Raw genomic sequence first — 26,973 nt, forward strand, 5'->3', positions numbered from 1 at the left:
CTGTTACTCCTGGCTGTTTGTGATTTCCTTGAGAATTTGTCATCGAATTTTGTTTTGCTGGACATTTTACCACAATTGTATGTGGGGGGAGAATTCCTGCAGCCCACCCCTAATCCCCTCTACCTTTTTTACTACCCTTACCCAACCCCCCCTCCCCGTATGCATGTGAAGTCTAATTCAGAGGAATTCAAGAGGATTTCTCCCTCAGTGGAAAAACCTGCCATGGAATCTACCTACCCCGTTGCTCCTTGCCAGATCCCCCACCGCCAGTAACATTGACGAACTCCCTTGCGACTGTGGTTCCTTGATTGGAGTCTGTGGTTCCTACTGACACGCCTGGCGATTTTTGGCATCGTCAACGCTTTGCACAATACCTTGGTATCTCAGATTGAAAGATTGAGCTCCACGGTGTCATTTCTGGTATAAAGTGCACGCAGGTCATGTGAAGACATTAACAATCAGGACTCCCCTTTCTGTTCCCAGGACATCAAAAAACTGCGAATCGAAGATGAAATCCTGCCTTTTGATCCCACCCAAGAACTGATCTTTCCCCCTGAACTGATGGTAAGATTGTATATTGGGGACTGGCTGGCAGCAGCACCGGGGAGAGAGGGGCCAGTAAGGGGGAGGTTACATCTAGTCATATTGCTTTGATATTATTTGAAAGGGCCTGTCTGTTGTTTAATGAACATGCGCTTCTTGCAAAATTATCTGTCTTCATTTGATCGATATGTGAACTGTGGAGCATTAAGTAGATTTGTTGAATAATTAAATATTGTACTTATTGTAATTGGTTATTTATAACGTGCTTGATACCTGGTGGTTTCTAAGCGCGGACCCGGGGATTAAACTTGTGTTGCTCTGCGTCGTCTGCTTCCATAGCTATCCTCCCAAGAATAGTTGCCTAATTTACTGGGCTACCTGAATACTAGCCATTCAGCAAGTCATGCTTGTAATACCTCAGAGGTGCGAGAGATCCAAATTCGACACTTGGTAGGTCTCTTCCATTGACCGTACTCGTATAACATGAGGTTGTTTGATGACCTGCATGCCTCGTATGACTGAGGTTGTTTGATGGCCGGCATACCTCATATGACTAAGGTTGTTTGATGGCCGGCATGCCTCGTATGCCTCGTGTGACTGAGGTTGTTTGATGGCTGGCATGCCTCGTATGACTGAGGTTGTTTGATGGCAGGCATGCCTCGTATGACTGAGGTAGTTTGATGGCCGGCATGCCTTGTATGACAGAGGTTGTTTGATGGCCGGCATGCCTCGTATGACTGAGGTTGCTTGATGGCAGGCATGCCTCGTATGACTGAGGTTGCTTGATGGCCGGCATGCCTCGTATGACAGAGGTTCTTTGATGGCCGGCATGCCTCGTATGACTGAGGTTGTTTGATGGCAGGCATGCCTCGTATGACTGAGGTTGTTTGATGGCCGGCATGCCTCGTATGACAGAGGTTGTTTGATGGCCGGCATGCCTCATATGATTGAGGTTGTTTGATGGCAGGCATGCCTCGTATGACTGAGGTTGTTTGATGGCCGGCATGCCTCATATGACAGAGGTTGTTTGATGGCCGGCATGCCTCATATGACTAAGGTTGTTTGATGGCCGGCATGCCTCGTATGCCTCGTATGACTGAGGTTTTTTGATGGCCGGCATGCCTCGTATGACTGAGGTTGTTTGATGGCAGGCATGCCTCGTATGACTGAGGTTGTTTGATGGCCGGCATGCCTCGTATGACTGAGATTGTTTGATGGTCAGCACTCCTCGTATGACTGAGGTTGTTTGATGGCTGGCATGCCTCATATGACTGAGGTTGTTTGATGGCTGGCATGCCTCGTATGACTGAGGTTGTTTGATGGCAGGCATGCCTCGTATGACTGAGGTTGTTTGGTGGCCGGCATGCCTCGTATGACTGAGGTTGTTTGATGGCTGGCATGCCTCGTATGACTGAGGTTGTTTGATGGCTGGCATGCCTCGTATGACTGAGGTTGTTTGATGGCCAGCATGCCTCGTATGACTCAGGTTGTTTGATGCCCGGCATGCCTTGTATGACTGAGGTTGTTTGATGGCCGGCATGCCTCATATGACTGAGGTTGTTGCATGGCCGGCAACACCTCATATGACTGAGGTTGTTTGATGGCGGGCATGCCTCTTATAACTGAGGTTGTTTGATGGTCAGCACTCCTCGTATGACTGAGGTTGTTTGATGTCTGGCATGCCTCATATGACTCAGGTTGTTTGATGGCTGGCATGCCTCGTATGACTGAGGTTGTTTGGTGGCCGGCATGCCTCGTATGACTGAGGTTGTTTGATGGCCGGCATGCCTCGTATGACTGAGGTTGTTCGATGGCTGGCATGCCTCGTATGACTGAGGTTGTTTGATGGCCAGCATGCCTCGTATGACTCAGGTTGTTTGATGGCCGGCATGCCTTGTATGACTGAGGTTGTTTGATGGCCGGCATGCCTCATATGACTGAGGTTGTTGCATGGCCGGCAACACCTCATATGACTGAGGTTGTTTGATGGCGGGCATGCCTCTAATAACTGAGGTTGTTTGATGACCCGCATACCTCGATAGTCCCTTCTTTCAAAGCACGTCAACAGCATCTCATTGTCCCGGCCCCAACAGAACAAAACTTGTCGCAGAGATGTGAGAAACTATCACCCATGGATGCTGCCATTTTGCTGCCATTTTGCTGCCATTTTGCTTGAAATGATTTAAGACAAAAATGTTCAGCTGTGGGAATTTGCACTAGCATGGCTTCTGTCTGTGCCTTGCTTCTGATATATTATTCTCTGGAATAAAGGCTTTTTTTTTTAGAGCTGTGTGGTATTGTGTGCCTGGGGAATGCATATTTTCTGCAGAACAGTATCTTTACAAACATGCCTAGAGTTGTTGGCTTTGGTCGCCATCACCTAAATGACTTGGAATTATTTCCGCCTCAATCGGCCTTAGCAATAGCGGCCCCTTTTTGGTTTTGGCTGTTAGATGGAGCAGTAAGTGCCTGTCAGCGCAAACTGTTGGCATGAGAAGTGAAGATAGATGAGAGAGGGGATGGGAGGATAGACACACAGCCTGTGGGTATTTGGCTTTTTGCCCACCCATTCACTGCAAGCGATCCTGCTAGTTTCTTTGGTTTATTCTCACCCAGTGCCTGCCCGTCCCCTCCCTAAACGCCCCTCGCCTGGGATCTCTTTGACCCATTTCTGTTCTTTTAAGGGGGTGGACATGATATTTCTAAGCAGTCTTAATTACAGCTAAGAACTATCTCCCAGTGCAATAATAATGCCTTAAAGAAATGTACTTTTAGCGACTTGATTCATGAGCAACATGTGTGTCCTTGCATCTGTTCCATGCACCGAATTCCTGTTAGAACACACATTGGCAAAGCCAACAGTTTTGGTTCTCTTGTAAGCATTCAACAGGCCTTTTCCAGGGACTGCCATCACATGCTCAAGTCCTATTCCCATTTGCTAGCTGTTGCCACCTTACGTCCTGGAATTGATAGTACAATTATGTTTCTGCCTGGAAAATGACTGATGCCTACACGAAAGGAAAAACGATTTGCTTTGCTGATGCATCTTTCTAATCTCGTTAACTAGAAGTCCTAGGGGTCATTTCCAAGTTGGTGCTCTTTGCAGGGACTGACAGGTCAGAAACTGGGACAATTGGCACCTATTCTAATCAGGTAATAGCCCCAACAAGACAGTGTGCACATGCTCTGAACAGCACTAAGCCAACTCAAGAAGGCTGAGTCTTAAAATAGGGATTTCTTTGCAGTAAAAACAAGGCATGGCTACAAAGGTAGGATGATGCGCACATCAGTGCTTTTCGCGGGATACACCTTTTGGTGTTAATACTGATTATCTTAACGGGTAGCTTTCAGCGTGCGTTATCTTCACATTGAGAACACAGATGGGTAATTATGGCTGGTTTACCGCCAGTTTATGCAGAATGTTACCAGCTGCATACCCGCACCGCCTCCTGGCAAAACCTGCACCTGGGTCTGTATCTGCAGCCCTACAGTCCCCTTAGCCGCACTTATTAGACACCCGTTGTCTGCGCTTAATTCTTGCACTTGCCACCTGCTGGCTGCACTACCTGTTGTTGTTTTGATCACGTGTTCAGCACTTTCCCCCGTCCCCCTCACCTGCACTTACGTGTTCTCAATGTCACTGGGCCTAGTAAGATCGTTGTTCTGTCCTCCCTGGTACCCCTCCCTGGCCTCGCCGCGCCTTGAGACACTTCTCTATGGGCGCGATATAAATAAAATATCATATCATATATATATCCTATACCTTCTTCCCGTTTCAGTTTCTCACGAATTTGGGTGCTTTCATTCGTTTACTGTCAAGATGGCTGACGTAGCCCTTTGTCTCCAACTCCACCTAAGCTCTACTTTTGTTCATTGGGGATGTGGCAATCGGCATGGTACTGCTATTCGCACCTATAACTTAGAGGCAAGAAACAAAGGAAGCTGAATCTTCAGGTCCAGAGTTACATCCGTTGGGTTACTTTGGGCAACCTTGTATGTAGGGCAATGCAAGTGTGTCAAGGACGAGTATGCTCGTCCTTTTTGCATACATTTGCATAATAGCCTGGCACTTATTGGTGCTTGGGAGCATTGTGATCGGTTTGAGGGGCAATTCTTTCCATTGGGGAATTGAATTAATATTCTGCAGGGACAATCTCTCTCTCTCTCTCGCTCTCTCTCTCTCTCTCTCTCTCTCCCCTGCCCCCCCTCCCCCCCTGTATTCCTGGGCGAGGAGAGCTGCGTGGCCATTGACAACCCACAGTTTCGACCTGGTCTCTGCAGCCAGGTTCACAAAAGAGGCAACTGCCTCAACAGTCAGCCCAGAGGATTCAGCAGTGGGCCTTAAGGGAGGAAAAGAAGAGGGTCTGAAGGAAATCAACGAAAATCTAAGCAGATGTAGACCTGGCGGGAACTAAGAGAGATGACACCGAGGCTCAAGTTCAACTGGTAATATTGCCGGGCACAGAAGAGAGCATGGACAGATGATCTATGGAGCTTTATCCTGTAACACCCAAAAACACTTAGCAATAATCCCTTTTGGTCAACTGGGCCATATTTGGAGAGCCAACCCTATTTCGTAGGGAATTTTCCATGGCCTTGCCCAATGATATTTGACAACACCATACTCCGAAGAGCTGAATCTAGACAACAGCCAAAGTCTCGCCGTTGGCATACCGAAGAACGTCTGTAAAGCGAGAGACAATCTGGAGCCGTAAGGATCTTGTGAGAGCTTCCTGGAGTTTGTGCAGTGGCCTGCTGACATGATACCCTGCTACTGGGAGAACAAGTCAAAAGAATCCCAACACAGACAGAGGGGCCAGCAAACACATCCACCGCTTAGGCACACAGAACATTTAGGAAACCCTCAAAGGACCAACTTTAAAGACCAGTAACTATAAAGGAAAGGATTGCTGATTGATCTTCACAGAAATAAATACCACCAGAAAAACTGGCTGGCATTATGGAAAACCTACTGTAGAAACTATGTAAATGGAATTCCAGTAGAGGGCCAGGCCTATTGGACGTTGCTCACTTATACTGTATTGCCTGAACCCCAACCCAATGAAGCAGCTAAAAACTTTAATTTTAGCCACAAACTCTCTAGTCAAATATAATCGTATTACACTCAAGTGGACTTTGCTGGTAGGCTTTAAGCTGATCTTGGCTAGGACTGGGCTATATAAATGTCCTCTTTGTTTGCCTACCACAAAACAGGATGCGTATGTGTGTGTGTGTGTGTGTGTCGTCTGTGTGAGAGAACATGGAGAGAAGGAGAGCGCTCCTTCACAAGCAGAAAAGGTTCAGTGAAGTTGGGCCGAAGATTAGATGAAAAGTGTCGTTTTCAGAAGTTTTCGGAAAGCCAAGAGGTTGCTTTCTTCTCTGAGTGCCTACGGTAGATTGTTCCATGCCTTGGATGCAAGCACTGGAAAAGAGCGTCTATTTCTACGAGCTCTCTTAGTCCTTGCCACCTGTAAAACACAGGTGGAAGTGGAGCAAAGATTTTTTGTGGGCTGGTATGTAGTGATGTTATCCCTTAGGTAGGTCGGGGCTGTCCCATAGATGCATTTATGACACAGGGTCAGCATTTTAAGGGAGATCCTGGCCGATATAGGTAACCAGTGTAGTTCCTTTCTGGCAAGAGAGGTGGGCTCATGCCTTTTCATGCCATAAATGATACGCACAGATGTATTCTGTATTTTCTGCAATCTGAGGACATCTTCTCTGCTAGCACCCCCCCCCAATAGGGCATTGCAGTAGTCCAGGCATGGCAAAATAACTGCCCTTACTAACTTGGCTCGGTTTTCTTTGGAGATTAATGGGGCAACTTGTCTCAATACTCGCAGATGGTATTGGGTATTCTTTTCAATAGCATCTACTTGAGCTCCTGCATCCAAGGAGGCCTCCAAATATGCACCCAGGGTTTTCACCTTATCGACTACTTCAATAGGGCTGTCCTCAACCAGGAAACTAGAAAAAGCAGGAACTAGTGCCTCTCTAGATTTTTTGGACCCATAAATCATAAGTTCCATTTTCCCGGCGTTTAGGCATAGCCAGTTTGTAGTCATCCAGTTCTTTATCACTTTATAGACTTCGTTTAGTTTATACTGATCTTCCTCCTGATCTCCTGATAGCTCCATAGACAGCTGGAAGTCGTCTGCATAATTAGTAAAGAAGAAGCCCAACTTTTCCAGAGAGGAACAATATAAATGTTAAAGAGCAGGGGTGACAAACATGCTCCCTGAGGGACGCCACACATGATGGTTTCTACCTTAGAGAATGCGTCTCCCCAATGTACCCTGGATCTTCTGCCCGCCAGAAAAGATCTAACCCAGTTTATAGTCTCAGTAGCCAGACCACCGTATCTAGCAGCCTATTTAATAGCATCTTATGATCCAAAAGATCGAAGGCTGCACTAAGATCTAACAATATTAGCAGGCCCGGTCTGCTCCTTTCCACTAAAGTTAACATGTGGGTTTGGAGGTCCACCAGGGCACTCTCTGTGCCTTGAAAACGATGGAAACCTGATTGTCTTTCGTGTAGACGACCTGTATTTTCGATATGAAGTTGAAGGTGGATTGTGGCTACCTTATTGACCAATTTCAAGAAGAATAATGTGTTTGTAATCGGCCGAAAATTGGTAGCATCTTTAGGGTCTAGGCCTGCCTTTTCCAAAAGGGGTGTAACTGCCACTGTTTTAATTGCCTGTGGGACCGTGCAGTGTCTGAAAGAGGCATTCACAAATCTGCATAGGAATGGAGCAAAAATGCCCAAATGGTCCAAATTATTTTTGAAGGTATGAGATCCCCTGGGCAACTGGTCGGGTTCATAGCTCTCATAATATCTTCAATCTCGGTGACTGAGATCTCTGGGAATTTAAATCCTATGTGAGTGGATTTCAGTTCCTCATTTGTCGGTGATGCATGAGCGGTCAAATGTTTTGTTTCTACATTCTCTAAGTTGAGGGAGTTTATACTTGGGGTTTGATTCTGTAATTCTCTCCTAATTTTATCTTGAGCACATAACAATTTATTTGCGAAAGCTTTCTGGGTTCTAACACAGTCCTCTTCAGTGGGTATGATGGTGTGATTAAGAACTTCTGGTTTCTCCCAAGACCTGAAGGGGCGAAAGAGTTCCTTGGTATCATTGTCTGCAAATTTTATTTGATCATTATAATAGGTCCGCTTGGCCTCCATGATTGTTTCTTTGTATGCTTTCTCATGTAGTTTCCAAGTGGCCTTATTATTTGAGTTTTGAACTTTGCGCCAGGTACGTTCTGCGCGTCTTTTGCTAGCCTTCAGTTTGATTAGCTCTGGTGTAAACCATTTTGTTGGCGCACGGATTTCCTAATAGTTTTGGATTTCATTGGAGCCACATCATCCAATACGTGTGTCATTTGTGTGTTATATTCTTCCACAAGTATGTCAGGGTGGTCTAATTCATTGGTTTTGTGCATAAGAGAGTTCATACATTCAGATAGGTTATCTGTAGTAAGTGCCTTATAATTTCTATGTATGGTTTTACGCAATGGCTCATGTTTAATCTTATTAGAGTTCGGAAGCAATATTTGGCTCGAAACAAGGAAATGGTCGGACCAAATGCATGGTGTGGTAGTGATCCCTGATAATGTAATATTATGGCTAGCCATCCAATCCAAAATATTCCCTTTGATATGCGTTGGGTCATTGTTATGAACCAGGATGTTGGTTTTTTTAACAACTTTTCCAATTCCTTAGTTTTTTTGTCTGTAGTATTTCCTTTCCATGGGTTCAAATCTCCTACTAGTATGATGGCGGAGTTCGTGGTCTGGATGGCATTAAGTACATTTGTGAGTTCCTCATTAAAATTATGTGAGGCTCCTGGTGGTCTATATACAGTTATCAGGTGTATGCTAAAGTTGGGATTAGGAATACATTTTGTGTGTAAAATATCACATCCCTCGCAATCAATTTGGGTCTCATACATTTTCAAATCCTCCTTACAGATAACTGCGACACCACCACCATGACCCTCTTTGCGATGTTTCCCAAAGAACGTATAGCCTGGTGGGGTAACCTGTTCTATAGTGGGTCCATGCGCCTCGGATATCCAGGTCTCAGTTACACACATAATATCAATGTTATTGTCACTGATATAATCCCAGACATCCAAAGTATGTTTAACAAAGGATCTAGTGTTTCGGAGTGTTAGATTCAACACTAAGGTATTCAGGGGAAGGGAAGGTACTTTAATTGACTGGGGGGAATGACAATTTACCATGTCCTGTGTGTCGTTTATCGTACAAGTTTGTATGGTATCATCTGCAATGTTGACATTTCCCTTATCCGTGTTATGCTTACCCTTTCCGTTAAATGAGGGTATGATCCACGTTATCATTTTGTGTAACCGGGGCTATTTCTGTAGTGGGGATGGTATTTATAAAAAGCTGGCTGTTCAGAAGCGATGATATATCACTGGTATACCTAGAATTTGTCATTACCTCCGTGGCTGGAGCTACTAGGGGCGATATTAACAACATTCTATTTTGTGTTTCTGCAGTTCGGGCTAGTGACCTACCTCTTGCTGCTTCGATGGCAGCAAGCACTTCCCGAAAACCCATCTCGTTGGGGAGGGGGTCGCCGCACCCGCACTACTCACAATGGACCGCCACAGACCGGCTAGTCATGTGCGCGCTGGTGCGTTCGCGCCTGGGGGCGGTATAAATCTGATGAAAGAACTACAGTCCCACTGGGGATTGTAGTTTTTAATACCGAAAGAAAAACAAGTGCGTTCGGAGAATACTATTGCACTGTCCACTTAAGAATACAAAATGAGGTTTCTAGTTCTTACGTTGGAGTGACTAAGAGTCACAGTTAGCAGCAAAATTAGCACATACAATTCTAAAACCAATTCCTTGAACAAGCTAAAATTCTAAAATTCTAAAATTAGATGTTATCTCTCATTCCACACAAAGCAAAGTCTATCTCTGGCAAATTACTTGTAATTGTTATTATACTATTCTTGCCCTATTTGTGTGGGTACCTATGATGCCTCATGCATCAAAATCCACAGAGTTTTTTTCTGCCAATTACGGTTGGAAGCAAAACGTGGTGTTCCCTTACTTAAACTTTGAATGCACTATGTTAAGTCGCCCAGTTTTCGAGACCGAAGACGAAGGTAATGGAGAACATGACAGAGGCTGCACCATTCGATAGCTTCACAAAGAGACATTCCACACCGGCAAGGCAAACAGTAGGGAGAATAGGGTAAGGACCTATAAGATTACACATACTTCTGCCCACTTATATAATGATGCTATACCCTCATAATTTACACAGTCCAAGCCCACCCGTGTCTTCATACTTCGAACACAAATGTACACGAACACTGCTCGAAGCCGAGCACTGCACACTAGGAAAAGGACACTCGTCTTAAGGCACCACGTAAGGAAAGTTCTGCCCCGAAAATTAAAACTTCAACACCAAAATCTTTAGTAAAATCACTTGTGTTAACATCCATTGGGGAGGAAGACACTTTCTTCTGGCATGAGTAAAAAGAGGATAAACAGCTCTTTCGATGAATCCGAAGGGGATTTCGAGGATGAATACACTCCTAGTAGGCCCACACCATCAGAGCCAGGTAACGCAAATGGTCTAAGGTAAGATTCGCCAAGGGGATGAATAAAATGGAGTCCTTTACAGACGAGTATGAGCACATACCATTTAAAAGGAAAAGTGATATAGCAGAAGAGGCTACATCCTTGAAAAAAGGAAAGAACATCTACAACAATCCCCTGCAGAGGATGAAGATTTGGATGAACCTTATACAGAGGAGATCATTACAGGGTACCATGCAAAGATCCATTTGACTATCCTATTCTATCCTCGGATATTGTTGAACCTTCCCTACTAACTTTCCCCTCAAAGGACCAGTGTCTTTACACTGACCTATTGAAAAAAGCAGCTAAGAAATGTAAGATTCAAACACATGAATCCGAAGAGGAAATGGATTTTGTAGAAGATATTTTACAGAAGAAAGAAATATCTTCTCACTGGACTCCTCTGTTTAAAGATTATTCAAAAGAGGGTAGTGCCTTTTCTTATTCATCGTGTGCAAACAAAACCAGCTAATCCCAGGATAGAAAAAAATATAAATCAGCAACCTAAGTGACATTTAAAATCTGGGGGTCACTAGTGCAAGGAAATATGGTGGTACACCAATGTCCACAAGGGAATACCCACCACACAAGGAAAGTTAAAAACAAAAATGTATACTTTCTGCAGGAAGATCGCCACTTTGCGGCTTATCACCTCTATATATCGAACTCCCCTGGTCTTATGGCGAGGTATAATAAAGCACAGCGGGATGAGTTAGTTGATCTTGCTATGGATGTACCTGAAACATTGGGAAAAATAATTACAGAGAGTAAAGATTCAGCTAATGCTGTTACTAAAAGTAGCCTGGACGAAGCAGACATAGCAGGTAGAATCCATTATAAAGAGACATGCAAGGTTTTGGGGATCCGGTTTGAAGCCGGAAATGCATGCAGGTTTTCTTGACAAACCACTTGAAGATTCCAGTTTGTTTGTAAAGGGTGTAGATGAGGCTTTAGCGAACGCTACAAAGGAGTGCAAGCTAATTAAGGGTCTAGGTCAAATTACAGGGAAATCGTTCCATCAAAGGGGTTTTCCATCTGGAAGGCGCTCCTTTTGTGGCCAAACTGTGCCCTATTCAGCTGTCCAACACAAGCACCTTTCAGGAATCTCATGGTTTGCAGGCTCTGGAAGTCAAACACCAGGGTACCCTGGATCCCAACACCATCAGCGTCGAGGCAGATCATAGGACAGAGATGAAGCCCCCAAAGACACATGCTACTGCTCCAAGGTAGCAGTCTCCCCCATGTTACCCCAGTAGGAGGGCCGACTAACATCATACACCCACGCATAGGAGGGGATTACATCAGACAAGTGGGTATTAAGTACAGTCAATCAGGGGTACTGTGTGGAGCTGGTGCCAAGACTGTGCAAACTGCCACCAAAAAACAGGAGCCTGCCACAGGAGCACCTCACGTTACTAGAAGAGGAGATTCAAGCTCTCGTCTTGAAAAGGGCATTCGAGCAAGTCCCTTCACAGCAGGTAAACACAGGAATGTACTCATTGCCCTTCCCAGTAGCCAAAAAGGAAAAAGCCAAGGAGCCCATTTTGAACCAAAGGCCAACAAAGAAACCCAACTATTCAGGATGACCACCCAAGAGGAGGTAATTCCTCTGTTAAAGGAGATTACATGACCACATTAGATCTGAAAGATGCATACTTTCATATTTCAATGTTCCCAGGTCATCGCAAATACTTCCACTTCACAGTAGATAAAGACATTTTCAGTTCAAGGTACACCCTTTTGGAATTTTATTGGCACTGCATGTATTCACCAAGGTGCTCACAGTCGTCACAGCACATCTATGCCGCATGGCTATTCCAGTGTACCTTTATCTAGATGACAGGTTGATAATGGGGGAGAGTGCAAAACAGTTTTTACAGCACACACAAGAAGAGTCAATTTTGCCCCCAGTCTGTGATTCTCATTCAACAAAAAGAAATTCAGCCTGGACCCAAGGCAAAACACAATCTTTCTTGGAGTGGTTTCAAACGCAAGGTAGCTGGGTGACTTGAGGATGACTGCCTTATAGATGATGCAGCAAGACTTGAAGGTGATCCATGCGTGCAGTGGGAGCCAATGAAGGTTGATGAGGGGCGGGGGACAGTCTAGTGGTAGTCTCACATGAAGTAGTAGAAAGCCTTCGGTTATGGTCAGTAGAAGATATGTTAAAATGGAGACCTTGTGTGACAGTCCCAGTACAAAAAGCAATCAGAACAGACTTGTTTCTTTCAGGTTGGGGGCACGTTTTCAACGCATTTCTGCAGAAGGGATGTGGTCCAAAAATCAAAAGAATCACCATATATACATTGGTTGGAATTGCTAGCAATCGAGAAGGCACTCAGTTCTTTCTAGAACATTCTGGCCCTGATTCACAGAAGCCTTTTATAATGGTGCAACCCCATTGGAAAACGCTCTGTGAATCAGGCCATCTGTGCGGAAAAGGCATCCTAATCAACACAGACAACACCACAGCCATGTTTTACGTCAACAAGCAGGGTGGAACTCGCCTACAGTCATCACTTTTTGCGCAAAAGGTTTGGTACTGGTGCAGTCAAAGCGTTCACATTCAAGCACAACATGTCCAACATGTGGTGACATGGACTCTGCTTAAGCTGTCCGCTAGACAACTGTGTTCCTGTGGAACATGTTATGCTCGAATGTGAACGCTTTGAATGCAACCATGGGAGCTCAACACGAGTGGGAGCACAACACCAGCACACGCAAACAGATCTTTGCAAAATGGGGCCACCCATCAGTGTACCAGTTTGCAACAGCAGAAAACCAAAAAATACTTCAACGTTGTATCTAGGTACCCAGAACAGGGATCCCCAGGAAATACACTATTGGGTTAATGGGTCAGGGATATTTGCGTATGCTTCCCCCACGTCCCCAACACAGTACATCACATCACTTGGAGCAACAAAAAAATGAGCAGCCCAATTCACAAAGGGGCATCAAAATGAGTGCATTCTAGATCCGCTCATTCAGGTGCGCCCCTCCACCGTTTGCGCATTTCAGCAAATAAGGGGGAATTTCAGGGCGCTTAAAAGCACATCCTGAATTCACAAATGGGATGCGCTTTTAAATGCCCTGCCTGACAGGCACCCGGCAATGCAGGAATTACCTTGTCCAGCAATGTCGGAATTGCCCGGTAATTCCTCATTGCTGGACGCTGGAAAAAATGCAACTCTGGCGACAGCCGGCTATCGCCGGGGTTATAATGAGGCCCAAGGTATCTTGGTGGAAGGTTCCCGTATTCAAAGCATTTATGGAATGAGTAAAATGCAGCATCTACCCTCCAGTGGCACACCCACCAGCTGGTTGTGATCTAAATATGGTTTTACACAAACTGATGGCGGCCTTCATATGAACCAATGCAAAAATCACTGTTAAATGAGCTTTCTAAAGGGTAGCTTGGCTAATTGCTACATCAATCAGAAGAATAAGGGAACTGCAAGCATCATCAGTGTCTGAGCCTTTTGTTGCAATTCAAAAGCACAAAGTGCTTTAAAGAACCCTTCCAAAGCACTCACCCAATGTATTTCCAAATTTCATGTAAACCAATCTATTGAGTTACCAGCTTTCTCCGACAATCCCCAAAACAGAGAAGAAAGAGCATTACATACTCTCGATGTTAGTCAAGCGCTCATGTATAACCTTCATAGAACGAAACTGTTAAGGAAAATAGATCAGTTCTTTGTAACATTGGCAGCAGGCAGGGAGGGAGACCCTGTCACCAAGGTAACGACTGCAAGATGTATCGTTAGGTGCATCCAGCTTTGGTATACCCTGGCAAACAAGATGCTAGAGTTCACCTCTAGAGCGCATTCAACGTTTGCCACAGCAGCAACATTGACTTTTATAGCTAATGTTCCTCTTGAATCCATGTGTAAAGCAGCAACATGGAGTTCCTTCCACATGTTCACACAGCACTTTCGTGCAGACACACAAGCAACAACACTCTCAGGAGGGCCAAGCGGTTCTAAAGCATTAATTTGCATCTGTCCCTTCTGCTCACGTTCCTCCGCCGGGCAAGAGGGTATTGCTTTCTAATCTATGCAAAGCATGTGAATCTAAGCATATTCACATGTCCCAGAAGGCGAAAGGCATTACTTACCAGTAATTGACTTTTTGTAGCTGGTATCTGCTTAGAATTATATGTGCCGACCCTGCCTCCCTGCTTGGGAGTGTAGAGGTATTTTTTAATTTATATGAGAGAAAGCAATCAATCTGTGGACGTTGATGCGTTAGGGATCATGGGTGTATGGACACGTGGGATAGGGATAGTGTAACGGGTACGCCTCTTTTTCAAATTCGAAAAACAAGGTGGTATACTCCACACTTACCACTAGATGGCAGCCTAGGCAAAACATGTGCTTCTGAGCAGATACAGGACACAGATAAACTGGTAAGTAATGCCATTTATATATGCATGGTTGTCCAGTGCACGGTTTCTCTGACCAGTATCATCGTGTTAAGTGCAGCAAGAGAAGGAGGCAATGATCAGAGACAGGTTAGGGTTGAAATAGCCATGGCCTAAACTACAATAGTTATCCTGGGGACTGAAAAGCTTAGAACTGCTATCTACAGTGTAGGGAAAAGAAAAAAAGGGTACCTTCTCTCATACAAAGGAAGGACCGACTCGGTATAGGGCCTAGTGTATATTACACACAACGTAATCTGAAACCTATACCTCAGTGGCAGCCAATGAAGGATTTTCTTTGCCAGTGTAAAATGCTCCAACTTCCTCAATTTCAACAAAGTTCTTGCCGCCATATTTTGGACTAGTTGAAAGTGGCTGAGATCAGTCTGTGGGAGATCCAAACAGACGCGGTTACAGCGATTAAGCCTATCTGAGACAATGGCCTGGACTACAGAAACCTAGTGTGTAAATGAAAGGGAGAGCATGTCTGAGGCATCTTAGTCGGAATAGTCTGAAGCTAGCACGCTCCGATGTTTCTAACCTGGTCTATTTGGCAGGAGCACTGTCCAAGGACGGGAAGCCAAAACAACGTGTCTCATTTAGCCAATCTGTTTCTAAATAAGATAACCTCTGATTTCTAGAGATTAAGATCAAGTCTGGGAGAGGCCATTAGGTTGGCCAGCCTTATGTTATGTTATGTTATGTTATATGGAAATTGTATAGCGCCTACTGCCATTGGTATGGCCTCAAAGCGCTGTGGGGTGAGAGCCCTTGGAGGACCGAGATGTGAAATTTGAAGGAGGATTCTGCAATGTGTGTGTGCATTTTTAGCCAGCGCAAAGTTGTTAGGGTGTGGCTACGTCCCTTATAGCGACTCATGGAGATCAGTACAGTGGATGGGTGCTGTGTTAGACTGTCAGGAGAGTAGGCAAGTCAAGGAGACTGATTATGTGCACATCTGGACACATCTGCATTCTATTGCCAGTGGTGATGTGTGTTGTGAAGTTGAGTAGTGACTATTGTAGATGTATGTGGGTGAGTGTCTGTGCCCCGGGAGGGATACAGCTATGTTACCTTGTGATGGAGTGCTATACCAGGGAATCAAGGCAAATATCTGGTACAATGAAGTTATGCAGATCGTAAGGTTTGACTGGAATCCTTTCTGTGCTGGATGGGTACCGCCGTGTTGTCTCGGGTGACTCAGCGGGTGTACCCCCTTCCTTTCTGGGGGTGAAAGTTCACTCGGGAGGTGTACTAAGTCAGTAAAGATGCGGAACAGAAGAGCCAGATCTTGAGAACCTTCGGGAAAGCGAGGTGATCCACTATGTGGTGAATGCTAAATGGAATTGTGTTCCAGATAGTGGGAGCTTGGACGAAGACGGAAGATCCACCTATTCTGGTCAATTTTGTGACTGGGATGACAAGGAGAAGAGCTGTGCCAGATCTCAGGTTTCTGGTGGGGGTCTAGGGTGTGGGTTTATGTTGCAGATATTCTGGCAACCAAAAAAGTGATGGGTGGAAGGTTTTGAATAAATCTGAATCACTGGCATTACTCTGGGCAACCTTCCACACAACCATGTTTTAGTCCGTCCGCGCCATTGCAAAAGGGGTCCAGCCAAATGCAAATCAGTCAGGTGCTGCCACCAATGGTAGCAGCCCAGCCCGATCTGCTAAGCAAGGTCCCCTTTGCACAGAAACACAAGCAACCCCAGACATGTTTCGACCTTGTTGGGCCTCTGCAGTGAGGTGCAGCTTGGTTCCCTATGGCACAGCGAGCAAGGGACTCACGTATGGGCATACCCTCTCTCACATAGGGAGACAAACTACAACCAAAAATGCAGTTCCAGTGTTGTGCAGTGCTCAGTGGGTGATGTAAATTGCCTTAAAGGTGGATCATCGCCCGATTGGCAGCCAATGAAGGACACGGAAGGTGGGTGTTATGTGTTCTCTCGGGCCTAGGGCAAGAAGGAACCTTTCTGTGATATTTTGTACACGTTGGAGTTTTGGTGCGGTAGTTGCTAGGTGTAGGCTATTCTATTCTGCAGCGACAGGTCTCCCGAGATCTCTGTTCCAAGATGTTGTTCTGGAATTTGAGATATGTGAGGGCTGAGGTGAACAATCTGGGGGAGAGGCCGGCTCTGTCTGTTAGATATGGGGCTGATTGGGGTGAGGGGGCTAAGAATTCTGAGAACCATCAGTCAAAGTGGTGGATGGGGAGCTGACCCGACTGGAGTGGTGGGGAGGATAGGGAGACAAGTGGGGAATCTTCCTGGTCTGGAGTTACTTTGAATTTCTTCCATAGAGGGGAGTGGGTGGGTGGCCAAGGGGCTGTCGGAGAGGATGGAGGGTCTACAGTCAAGGGCGAGTGAAAAAGATGGCTGCATGGTCCATCCAGACTAGTGGACGAGGCGGAAGAGGGGTGATGGGTTCAGGAGAGCTGAAGATTGCATCTTGGGTATGGCCTGTGGAGTGGGTAGGTCCTGATACTAATTGTGTTAGATGTAGGTTTTCCAGGTTGTCCATAAGGGGTTGTTTCATGGGATTATGTGGGACGTCGAACTAGATATTGAAGTCCCCTAGCGTTTTGAGGGAGGGGTCAGAGACCAAGATGGCTGCTAAAGAGTCGCTGAGATTTTCTGAAAAGCATCTGTTGTAGCCCAAGAGTGTATATATGAGCAGGAGGTTGTAACTGTGTGTGGGTGTGAGGAAACATTTTACTAGGAGGGATTCACGGTCTGAGTTGCTGGCTTTTTACTCTGTGTGCAAAATGGAGAAGTAGGATTTGTATAGGATAGCAATGCCACCTGCCCTGCTGGTTCTGTTATGCACGATAAGAGTGTAGCCTGGAGGGAAGGCTTGTGTGCAATGGGCTGGACGTCTTGAGAGTACCAGGTTTCGTTGATGAAGAGGATATCAGGGCCTTCAGAAGAAATTGGGTCATAAATGTGTTTTTGTGCAACTGATCTGGCATTGATCAGGATGCACATTAGTCAGTTGCTAGGGTGAGTGTTTGATGCGAAGGGATGAGGAATCTTGAGGGGGATTTGGGAGGGTGTAGTGGCATCTACCAGGTGGAGGGGGAATGGGTGGTATTGAAGTATGGGTGGGAGAAGGGGGGGCTGCTGGGGGAGGACACCTGGATGAATTGGTGTGCTATAGGGTCTGCGGCGCAAAAGGGTACCATGGCCGAGATTTGTTACAAGGTGAGAGGTTTCTTGGGTGGGGCGCCTAAGGTCTCCGTTCGAGGGAGTGGCGATGATAGCAGAATGTGGTGTGTGTGTGTGTGTGTGTGTGTGTGTGTGTGTGTGTGTGTGTGTGTGTGGAGTGCTTGCAAGGTTGGAGTTCTGTTTAATGACGGGTCTGGTGGTTAATACTTTTTGGAGTGTGGGGGGTGAGATGGTGAGATGTTGAGGCCCTGTTCTGAGTTGTGAAGGGGCGGTGGATACTGAGGTGAGAGGCAAGTTGTTTGAACTTGTTTTCCGTTGTGAGGGAGAGGTCAGGTGACTGTCTTCTAGGGACAGTGACAGTCTTGGAGCCGATGTCTAGAGGAGCATAGGGAGGGGTGTCTGGTGTGAGTGCCAGGTGGGTTATTTAGCAGGCTGAAGAGATAATACACTGGATGGGGCCATGAGGATATATGTGTGGGGCGATGTCATGGGTCTAGAAGAGAGACAGGGCGAGGTTTGTAGTCAGTGCTTTAAGTTGGCTGGGCCTGCTGGGGCCAGGCCCCGACAATCTCCAAAAAATGGGGCTGAGCCAGGGCCCTGCCAGGGCCACCCGGTCCCACCACAACATTGGTGGGTCACATTATACTGCCGCGGCCGCAGCCGCGACGGGAGATGCATCCACCATTAAGTCATGCAACCTGACAGAAGTGCTAGCCAGCCACAGCAACGCTAGCACTAGTGGCTGGCTAGCACTTCTGTCAGTCACCCTTGCGCGAGGAGTCAGCAGAGGAGGTTACTGTCCTTTTGTTTCCCCTCCCCAGTTCGCCGACGCGTCTTTAACTCTCAGCGAACCTGAGGACTCCTTGACATATTTCGAGGTTTATAAAAGATGGCTTGAAAAGTACACAATTCAATCCAACTTTTATAAAGCTTTGCCGACGGACAAAGACGCCTGTGGTTTTGTCTGTCGTCAAAACTTTATAAAAGATTAATTGAATTGTGTACTTTTCAAGCCATCTTTTCTAAACTTCGAAATGTTTAAAAAAAGATGTCTTGAAAAGTACGCACACCATAAAGTACGCACACAAATATATAAATGTAATATATTTGTGTGCATATAACTTACTATGGTTTGTGTACTTTTCAAGACATCTTTTATGAACATAGAAATATGTTGCATATTTCTATGTTTATAAAATATGGCTTGCATAGTACATATATCATAGTAAGGTATGCATACAAAAATACAAATGCTTTCATGCATTTCTATATTTGTTTGCGTACCTTACTATGGTTTGTGTACTTTTTAGGCCACGTCCACCCCACAAGCCACACACCAAGGGAGGCCAGGGCGAACAAGTGGACAGGTATGGAAGGTGCCCAAGGAAGAAGCCCTTTGCCTGAGTCCTTAGCCAGCTCCCTTGAAGAACATGTCCTGGTTCCAGGAGCCAGTTAGGGCTCTGGAGGGCTGTGAGGAGGGAGGTGCCAGGGGCTGGCAGGCTAAGGCGGGACCGGCGGGCGAGATGGAGCGTGGAGTGCGATTTGTAATGAAAAAACCAGTGGAGCGTTAAAGAGGGCAAAGAAAGGAGGGTCATAGGCCTTAGCTAGTCTGTGTGTGTCCTCGTCTGTCTTGGAACAGGAGAAGCCTTACCAGAAAGTTAGTTAACATCGATGCTGTGACAACCTTTTCTACCTCCATACAGAGGAGGATTTACTAGTCATTGACATATATGTAAAAGAGTAAACCCAAAGATTGACTTGAATATGCCAGTGGATGCATGTATAAATTAAAGAAGGATACAGAGCAGACCTCTGTTATAGCACACAGCTAATAGTATGTTACCTGCATTCAAAAGGTGGCAAAGCAACAGCCTGAGATCTGTCTTTCAAAAATCATGTGATCCATGTATGAGCAGATCATATGCTCTCGAGCTGAAGTTGAGACCAGGACATATTGGGTAATAATGTCCCTGTACATAATGTCCCCATTCATAATGTCGCTGGGAAAAGCTGTTGGCGACATTATATATCGTGACATTATGTATGGGGACGGGTTGCGGGGATGTTCCCTGCTCCCCTTGAAAAAAATAAAAAATGCGGGGGTTGTAAGGGTGTCCCCCAAATGTTCAATTTACTAATACCCCCGCAAAAAACAGCAACTTTTTTGTCAGAAGACATTTTTGCAGGGACATTATTACCAGGGCCCCAGATAAGAATTTTAGAGAAAAATACTTTACTCCCTATTCTGGGAAGTTAACAGTAAATGTTGCTTTAAAGACTAAAATGCAGTACTCATTCCTGGTTGGCATGTTTTTACCCAAATAAAAATATACTTTAATTTTTTGAAATGTAAGCATTTTTCTTGAGAACCAGAATGCCTTTTTAGCAAGCAATTCCCATAAATGAAAAGCTGCATTTTCATTCTATAGGCCATCTACACATCTGACGGCCCTATAGTAGTGGCCCTTAATGTGGAACATGTGCTGCTCATACCACTGGTCTGAGCACATCATCTGAGCTGTCATAAATTGAAAGACACATGAGTAGTTGTTACTTTCCATTTGTCTTTAGTTTTGCGTAGGCAGGTATAGAGCTTGTCTGGGGCCTTGGTGGTGACACAAGAGGGTCTTTTGATCAATGACGTCAACTGCAATCAGCAGATGAAGGCAAAGGAGGCCAATGACACAGCCTTTATCCACTGCACATCTAACATCGTCAACCACCACAATGGGCGCTCCATTCTTCTGCCAGGACCTAATCCTACCCGGAAATGGTCTAGTAAGCCATTTCTTTCTGCTAAGTGTTGGAGCTGTGCTCTCACCCCACATTCTGATATTTTACTGAGGGAAGGGGGCGGGAGAAATAGACTATTTGCTGGATAGCTTGTTTCAAGGAGAGCTTTTTGAGCAAGGGTAACTCTGTTGCTTGTAAAGATAGGTTTGTTCTGTCTTGCACAGGGCTGTGCAATGACAATGTGTTTGCCTTCTTGGATCCTAATAGGGGGAACATGCCTACCACCGAGACTGCCATGGTCCAGTAGCCAGTGCCACCATTCAGCAGATAGTACTGACCAACACAAGGTAAAATCGTAGAGAGGGAAGTGCCTTTTGTACAGTGCCTGATGCTAGAAAAGAGGGGGGGGCATTGGGGTAGCTGGACAGGTGCAGGACAACCATAAGTGTGAATGAAGCTGATGACTGGCAGAAATAGATAGTATTATTGCTGCACTAGTGCCCCCTAATAAAGGCCAAGTAAGAGATGAGGTGCATCAGTGCCTGGAATCTGGTGTGCAGCTAAAAGCAACACTAAGGAATGCAATGCAAGTACTTCTCTGGCAAGAGTGTCAGCAACAGCCCGCAAGGGTTCTACACACTTTGCCTAATTGGCAGTGAAGTGTGTTATGCTTTACGACACATTCATTTGCTTCCACTTCCTGTTTGAGTGACCTGCTGATGACCTAATCTAGAAGGGCATCCTGCGCACATGGAGCTCAGGAACAACTGAGGTGGCTACGCTGTCTTAATAGCAGCAAGTGGCACAAAATGCTTTGACGCTGCATCCTGGGTGAAGTGCTGTACCTTGGGTGTGTAGCTGGCAGTCGTCCACACAAGTTTATCATTTTCCAAAATACTCTTACATTTTCAACTATTTGGTTGATATAAATGGACCGGGACCTGGGCAGAGAAGGAGGGGCATGGGATAGGATATACTGTATATTAAAATTGAACCAACTGAGAAAGGTCATAATCTATGTGTGCTATGGCATATCATAGTGTTTTCTCATCTCTGCATTTCTTACAAGAACATGGTTATCCACTGAGGAGTTGACACACACGGATAAAGATCTTTCATCACTTTTTGTTGGGCATTAAGGACATCCCTCCACAAATTAAGAGTAGACAATATTGTAAAAATATTTAGGAAATGAGGGTAAACTTTATGTGAACACTTGACCGGAGTATTGATGGGAATGCTTTGAATATTTTCCATGAAGCTGTGAAGTGGATGGAGAGATGTTATGCGCAGTAAGCCTGTGTGGTAATGGACTGTTATCCTTTTTTATTCTGTTATAAAATGGGCATACATGTGTGATGTCATTGATTTATTTAGTAGTGATTTATAATTCACCACCCACCTTGAGGTTGGCTTCAGAGCACAGTAGTTTGTGGGGAGGGGTTGGTATAAGAAGGTAAGGAGGTAAGGAATAACAACAGAAGTGGTGTATTTGTGCAACAGTGTCCCTGGGACCAGAGACATTAAAAACAATTAGAACACAACATAATTGGTCATTAAAATGTCACCCATTATCAAAGATACTTTATCTCAGAGAGTATCCCCATAAAAGTGCACACAATAACATATACAATAAGAATGTAACATATTTAAAATAGGAAACAACAAACAAGCATCGATTCATCAATCATTACCCCCAATTAAAAGTGCAATTATTTTAATTTAATTAAGTTAATTTTATAGACTGAGAAGTGAGTGCCCAAGTTGAGGCAGAATAGTGCAAAGGTGTCCTCACAAGCTAAGGAAAATCCAGCCTGAAGATCCCTTTTAGAATTCTTGTTTAGGGGAGGCAATTTCATTGCCTTAGGCCTCTGATGGAGACATTGGGCCTCATTAGAAGTTGGCCAGTCTGGTATTAAAGTGCCAGTATTAGCAAATACCTGCTTTAACTCCAGCTAAGAGCTGGAGTTAGGGCAGGTGCCCTACTGGCAAAAATCGACGTTATCATTGGCACCGGTATTGCTGATGCCGGTAATGACTGCAAATCCCTTCATGGAGCCCTATGGGACTCCATGAATGGGGATTAACACAGTCAATCCGGCACTCGTAATCTGGGGTACTGCCGCCGGACTGAGTGCCGGAAACAGTAATAACATTTTCCGGTATCCTGGCGGATTTACCGGCAGGATACCGACAACCTTTTACTGAGGCGCATTGTCTTGCTTGATCTAGCTCACTTAGCATGCATGGGTTGTATCATAGATTCTGATTCAGCTCTGAGAGATACTGGGGGTTATGTCGACTGAGATGGTTGCGATTTATTGCAGTCTACTGTACCCGCATGTAGGCATGGTGCATCATTCATCAAGGCTTACATGTGATCCTGTGTTCGATGGGTAGAAAAAGGAGGGAGCCTTCAATGCTGATGCTATAGGGTCTGTTATCTGCAAAAAGAAGTTCAATTCCTAAAAGGTGCCAAAAACACACATGGGTATCCTATCTAGCAGGTAAGTAGCACTATGATACTTAAACAGTACAAATTTTATTAGTTATACAAAGTTCATTACTAAAAAAGTCATCATAAAAAATGATCATATCACATAAAACAATCAAGCAATTTTAAAATCACACAAGTGAATCAGCCTTAGTCGGTTCTAATCTTAAATTTGATCTTTGGTCCAACCCGTGTGGCCTAATCACACGGAGTCCCCTAGCCTAAGATGTTATTTTGGCTATTTCATATTTTAGTTTTTCAAATTCCCAACTTGTACAAGTTTCTGCCCCCTTATCACAACAATGTAGGACATTCTTCAGGGGTGTGTAGTATCTTGTGTCGATCTTATTAAAGATGAAACCATGTACTCAAAACTCAGTCTTCTTGTAAAGACGATGTACCCTGTTAATATAAAGGAGGCACTATATTACTCTCTACCGAATTTGAAAAACTAAAATATGAAATTGCCAAAATAACATCTTAGGCTAGGGGACTCGTGTGATTAGGCCACACGGGTTGGACCAAAGATCAAATTTAAGATTAGAACCGACTAAGGCTGATTTACTTGTGTGATTTTAAAATTGTTTGATTGTTTTATGTGATATGATCATTTTTTATGATGACTCTTTTAGTAATGAACTTTGTTTAACTAATAAAATGTGTACTGTTTGAGTATCATAGTGCTACTTACCTGCTAGATAGGATACCCATGTGTGTTTTTGGCACCTTTTAGGAATTGAACTTCTTTTTGCAGATAACAGACATTGCTCCACGGAGTAAGAAGTTTGTAAATCCCCACCTGTGGCTTTTTAGCCGTTTTGAGAATAGTGTGATGCTATAGGGTCTTCATATATGAGTCTGTGCTCTAGCACCTGTAGCATCTCTTTATGCTAAATGAAATTATCCATAAAGATCTTGGACCAAATAACCGGACAGACTCAAAGAACATGGCAAAGTACTACTTATTCTCAATTTAATAAAGCAGGGTCATCTGGCAGACATTGGCCTGATGCTTGCACACTCACACACAAACTTGATTATACAGAGGTCTTATACCCCAACATGCTTAATATATGACGTCATCCTACGTTGCAAACCATAAAATGTATAAGCGGGAGGGATTGTTTAGGGGAGCATGTCTACTTATAGAATGTATACAGCTTAGTACTTCATTGACTGTCTCTTCTCTGTACGACAACCCTCAAACTACCTCTAAATACGTATAATACTGATTGTAGCAAACAAAATGGCAGTGGATTGGTCTATGCAACATTGTATATCAGGCTGCCCCAGAGACCCACTGATTGGTTGGCATTCTCACCCAACCTTGGACCTTCGACTCCACTAGCAGCATGTAAGAAAACCGAAGCCCAGGTGCTTGGATAACGTCAGATTATGCCCTACTTTCCCAATTAGTCCATCATCTCTCATCAGTCCGGCCATGAACCAAAGTTTCTCATCTGCATTTGACCTTGTAGTCTGTTCTCTGTTCTAGGACATTTGAGGGAGTAATAGCACATCACTATCTTCATTAGAGGCTTCATGAATAGCCCTTGTTTTCAACTTCTGAGTCACATGTGAAGAGACCACAAATTTGTCAATTTCAACCTCTTATTTACTGCTATTTGATTTAATTATACTGAGTGTCATTTCTCCTCTTGGCCTCTAGAGACTTCCTCACTCTACCTTGCATAGACTTTATACACGTTTAATTGTCCAATACATGACTCTTGTAAATGTTTTCTTCTTCTTTAATCTAACAGAAATATGTCTCATCGATGGCTTATCCATCTACCTCCTTTCGTGCTTTGCAGCTATTCCTTAAAAATAGCCTCCTTGATCCCAAGCCAACATTGACTCCTCTTTGTTTTGCACACAAAGCTGTTCTTCCAGTGTCTCCTGACTCTGCAACCCTGGTCTGTTTCTGAGGTAGTTTAATTGAATATTTGCACAAGCCGGAATCCATTTTCCAATAATGGCCATCCTATCCACACTATATGTTCCTCTGTAGCAAGCTTCTCCATATCTTCTCTACCTTATGTTACTGCGTATTTACACTTGTCAGTCAGCAAGTTACTTTATTCTTCTTTTGCGTTCATGATTACTTTGTCGTTTTGTACTTGTTTCTCTTGTCACTTCAGTTACATCGTCAGTCTTCAGTATTTTCATATCATTTCAGTATGACTTTGTATATCTTCTTCAAGACATCACTCTGTCCACGTCAGGTTTCACTCAGTGCTCCATGATGTCCAATGGTGTTTGCTGACATCCTTCTATACTGCATCCTTCCATGCTTTCAGTGCAAGGGTACATTTGATACGGTTGTCTGAGTGCACATCGTCTCTCGTACATTCGATGCAGTATAGGAACAACGCATGGGGTCCCATACAGAGCCCTTCTCCTACTGTTCCAGTAAGACGGCAGTGAGGGGGTGGGAGTTAGGGATAATGCATCAAACTGCTCCTCTACATTCCTCCCTCTGGTCGAGTCCTCAACCATATTCCTCTCTTCATTCTCCTTTATCATCTCTTCATACAATTGTTTCTCTGTGATTAAAATATCTTTGTCACCCCCCTCAGGTGACCTGCATTCTTTATATGTTCATTTATACTCCAGGTATGTAGCAGCAATCTCCTGATGGTGGACAGTATATCCCCAGCCTACATATTTTATATGACCTTCGGGTAGTAGAACCTCATTCCTGGAGGTGCAAGAGTAGTTTTCCTTATATTCTCACAAGTTCTTTCTTCATTTTGCATCTGCTCACCAGTTCCAGCATCTATATCAATCACGATCTTCATCCTAACAGCTTTCTTGGCTGTCTTCTTGAATGATCCTTATGAGACAAAATCCTAGCAATACCAATGCTAGTACTGCTCCAAATAATTTGAAGGCGTTGACAACCAATTTGGAATCCACGAAAACAGAGACGAAACCCAGCCATCGTCCTCAACCTTGTCTACTTCATCCTCCATCTTCGTTTGCAGGGTTGACAACATTGTTATTGCTTCTGTCAAAGTCCCATTGTCTTCATGACCAGGTGTAATTGTATAGCAAAAAGGCCCAATCTTGGCACACACACCTCCTTCCATTGCTGTAATTAAGTCAAGGACACAAGGACATACCTGTTCTGGAGGGCCATAAGCCTGATTGCGCTCAACTCCTCTGTGATCGCATTACGTCATTTTATTGTCGTATTGATCGTTTGCAGCAGCTGCCATCTGGCAGGAATATAGCTGTAAATATCACTGCTGTTCGGCTGAACAACTTATGCTCATCGGGAATATCATCATAGGCTTCTATTAATTTTGCTGAGAATGAATTGTCTCTCCTCTGTCTGCTTCGCTAAAAAAATCTTTTCTTCCTACGGTGCGTGTCCATTTTTGGGAAGTCTACAAGCTGCAGGTCACTTTGTTGTACTACTAAGGCTGGTATGATTATTAGCACCAATAAACAAACTCATCCTCATTTTGGTGGCAAGTTTATCCACATGCCCAGTAATGGTACATCAGGACTGCTGTTCCTTCTTTCATGCCTGGTAGATCAACAACCCAGACACACTTACGGTTCTCTCCAACTTTTACTGTACCATTATTTCTGAAGCATAAAGACGCACCTTTCAGGGGTAATATTGCAATGTCCTCCCTCATCGTCGACCCATGTTAACAATCTTGCAATCTTAGGCCATTGGCTTTTGCATCCCTTTTCTGAATTTGCCACAACTACTTCCCATTGTCCGGTTAATACTGTTGCTTTGCACACAACAAATTCTTCAGCCCATACTTGAGGAGTAAGTACTGTTCCTTTAATTTGTAGTTGACCTCTTTCCCACAATTCTTGTATTTCCTTCCCATTCCAGGCTGTTCGTATTTTATTATTTGATGCATTTTTTCTGGCTTTTCTCTTTACTTCATCTCTTGTACATAATTATCTTCTCTTTGAGATTTTGCTTTATTCACCCACACTATGGATGCTGTTC

General features: G+C 44.5%; 1 protein-coding gene across 1 annotated transcript in view; it reads left to right on the forward strand.

The window, feature by feature from the left end:
- Positions 1 to 26,973, forward strand: part of LOC138488462 (aldehyde oxidase 1-like) — a 705,629-nt gene that overhangs the window by 188,614 nt on the left and 490,042 nt on the right. Inside the window, exon 8 of the mRNA XM_069615436.1 lies at positions 484 to 564. Within this exon, the coding sequence (XP_069471537.1) occupies positions 484 to 564 (81 nt within the window). The remainder of the gene's footprint in view (positions 1 to 483; positions 565 to 26,973) is intronic.

The sequence above is a fragment of the Ambystoma mexicanum genome, chromosome 9, assembly GCF_040938575.1.
Source record: "Ambystoma mexicanum isolate Mex_15411 chromosome 9, UKY_AmexF1_1, whole genome shotgun sequence".
NCBI lineage: Eukaryota > Metazoa > Chordata > Amphibia > Caudata > Ambystomatidae > Ambystoma > Ambystoma mexicanum.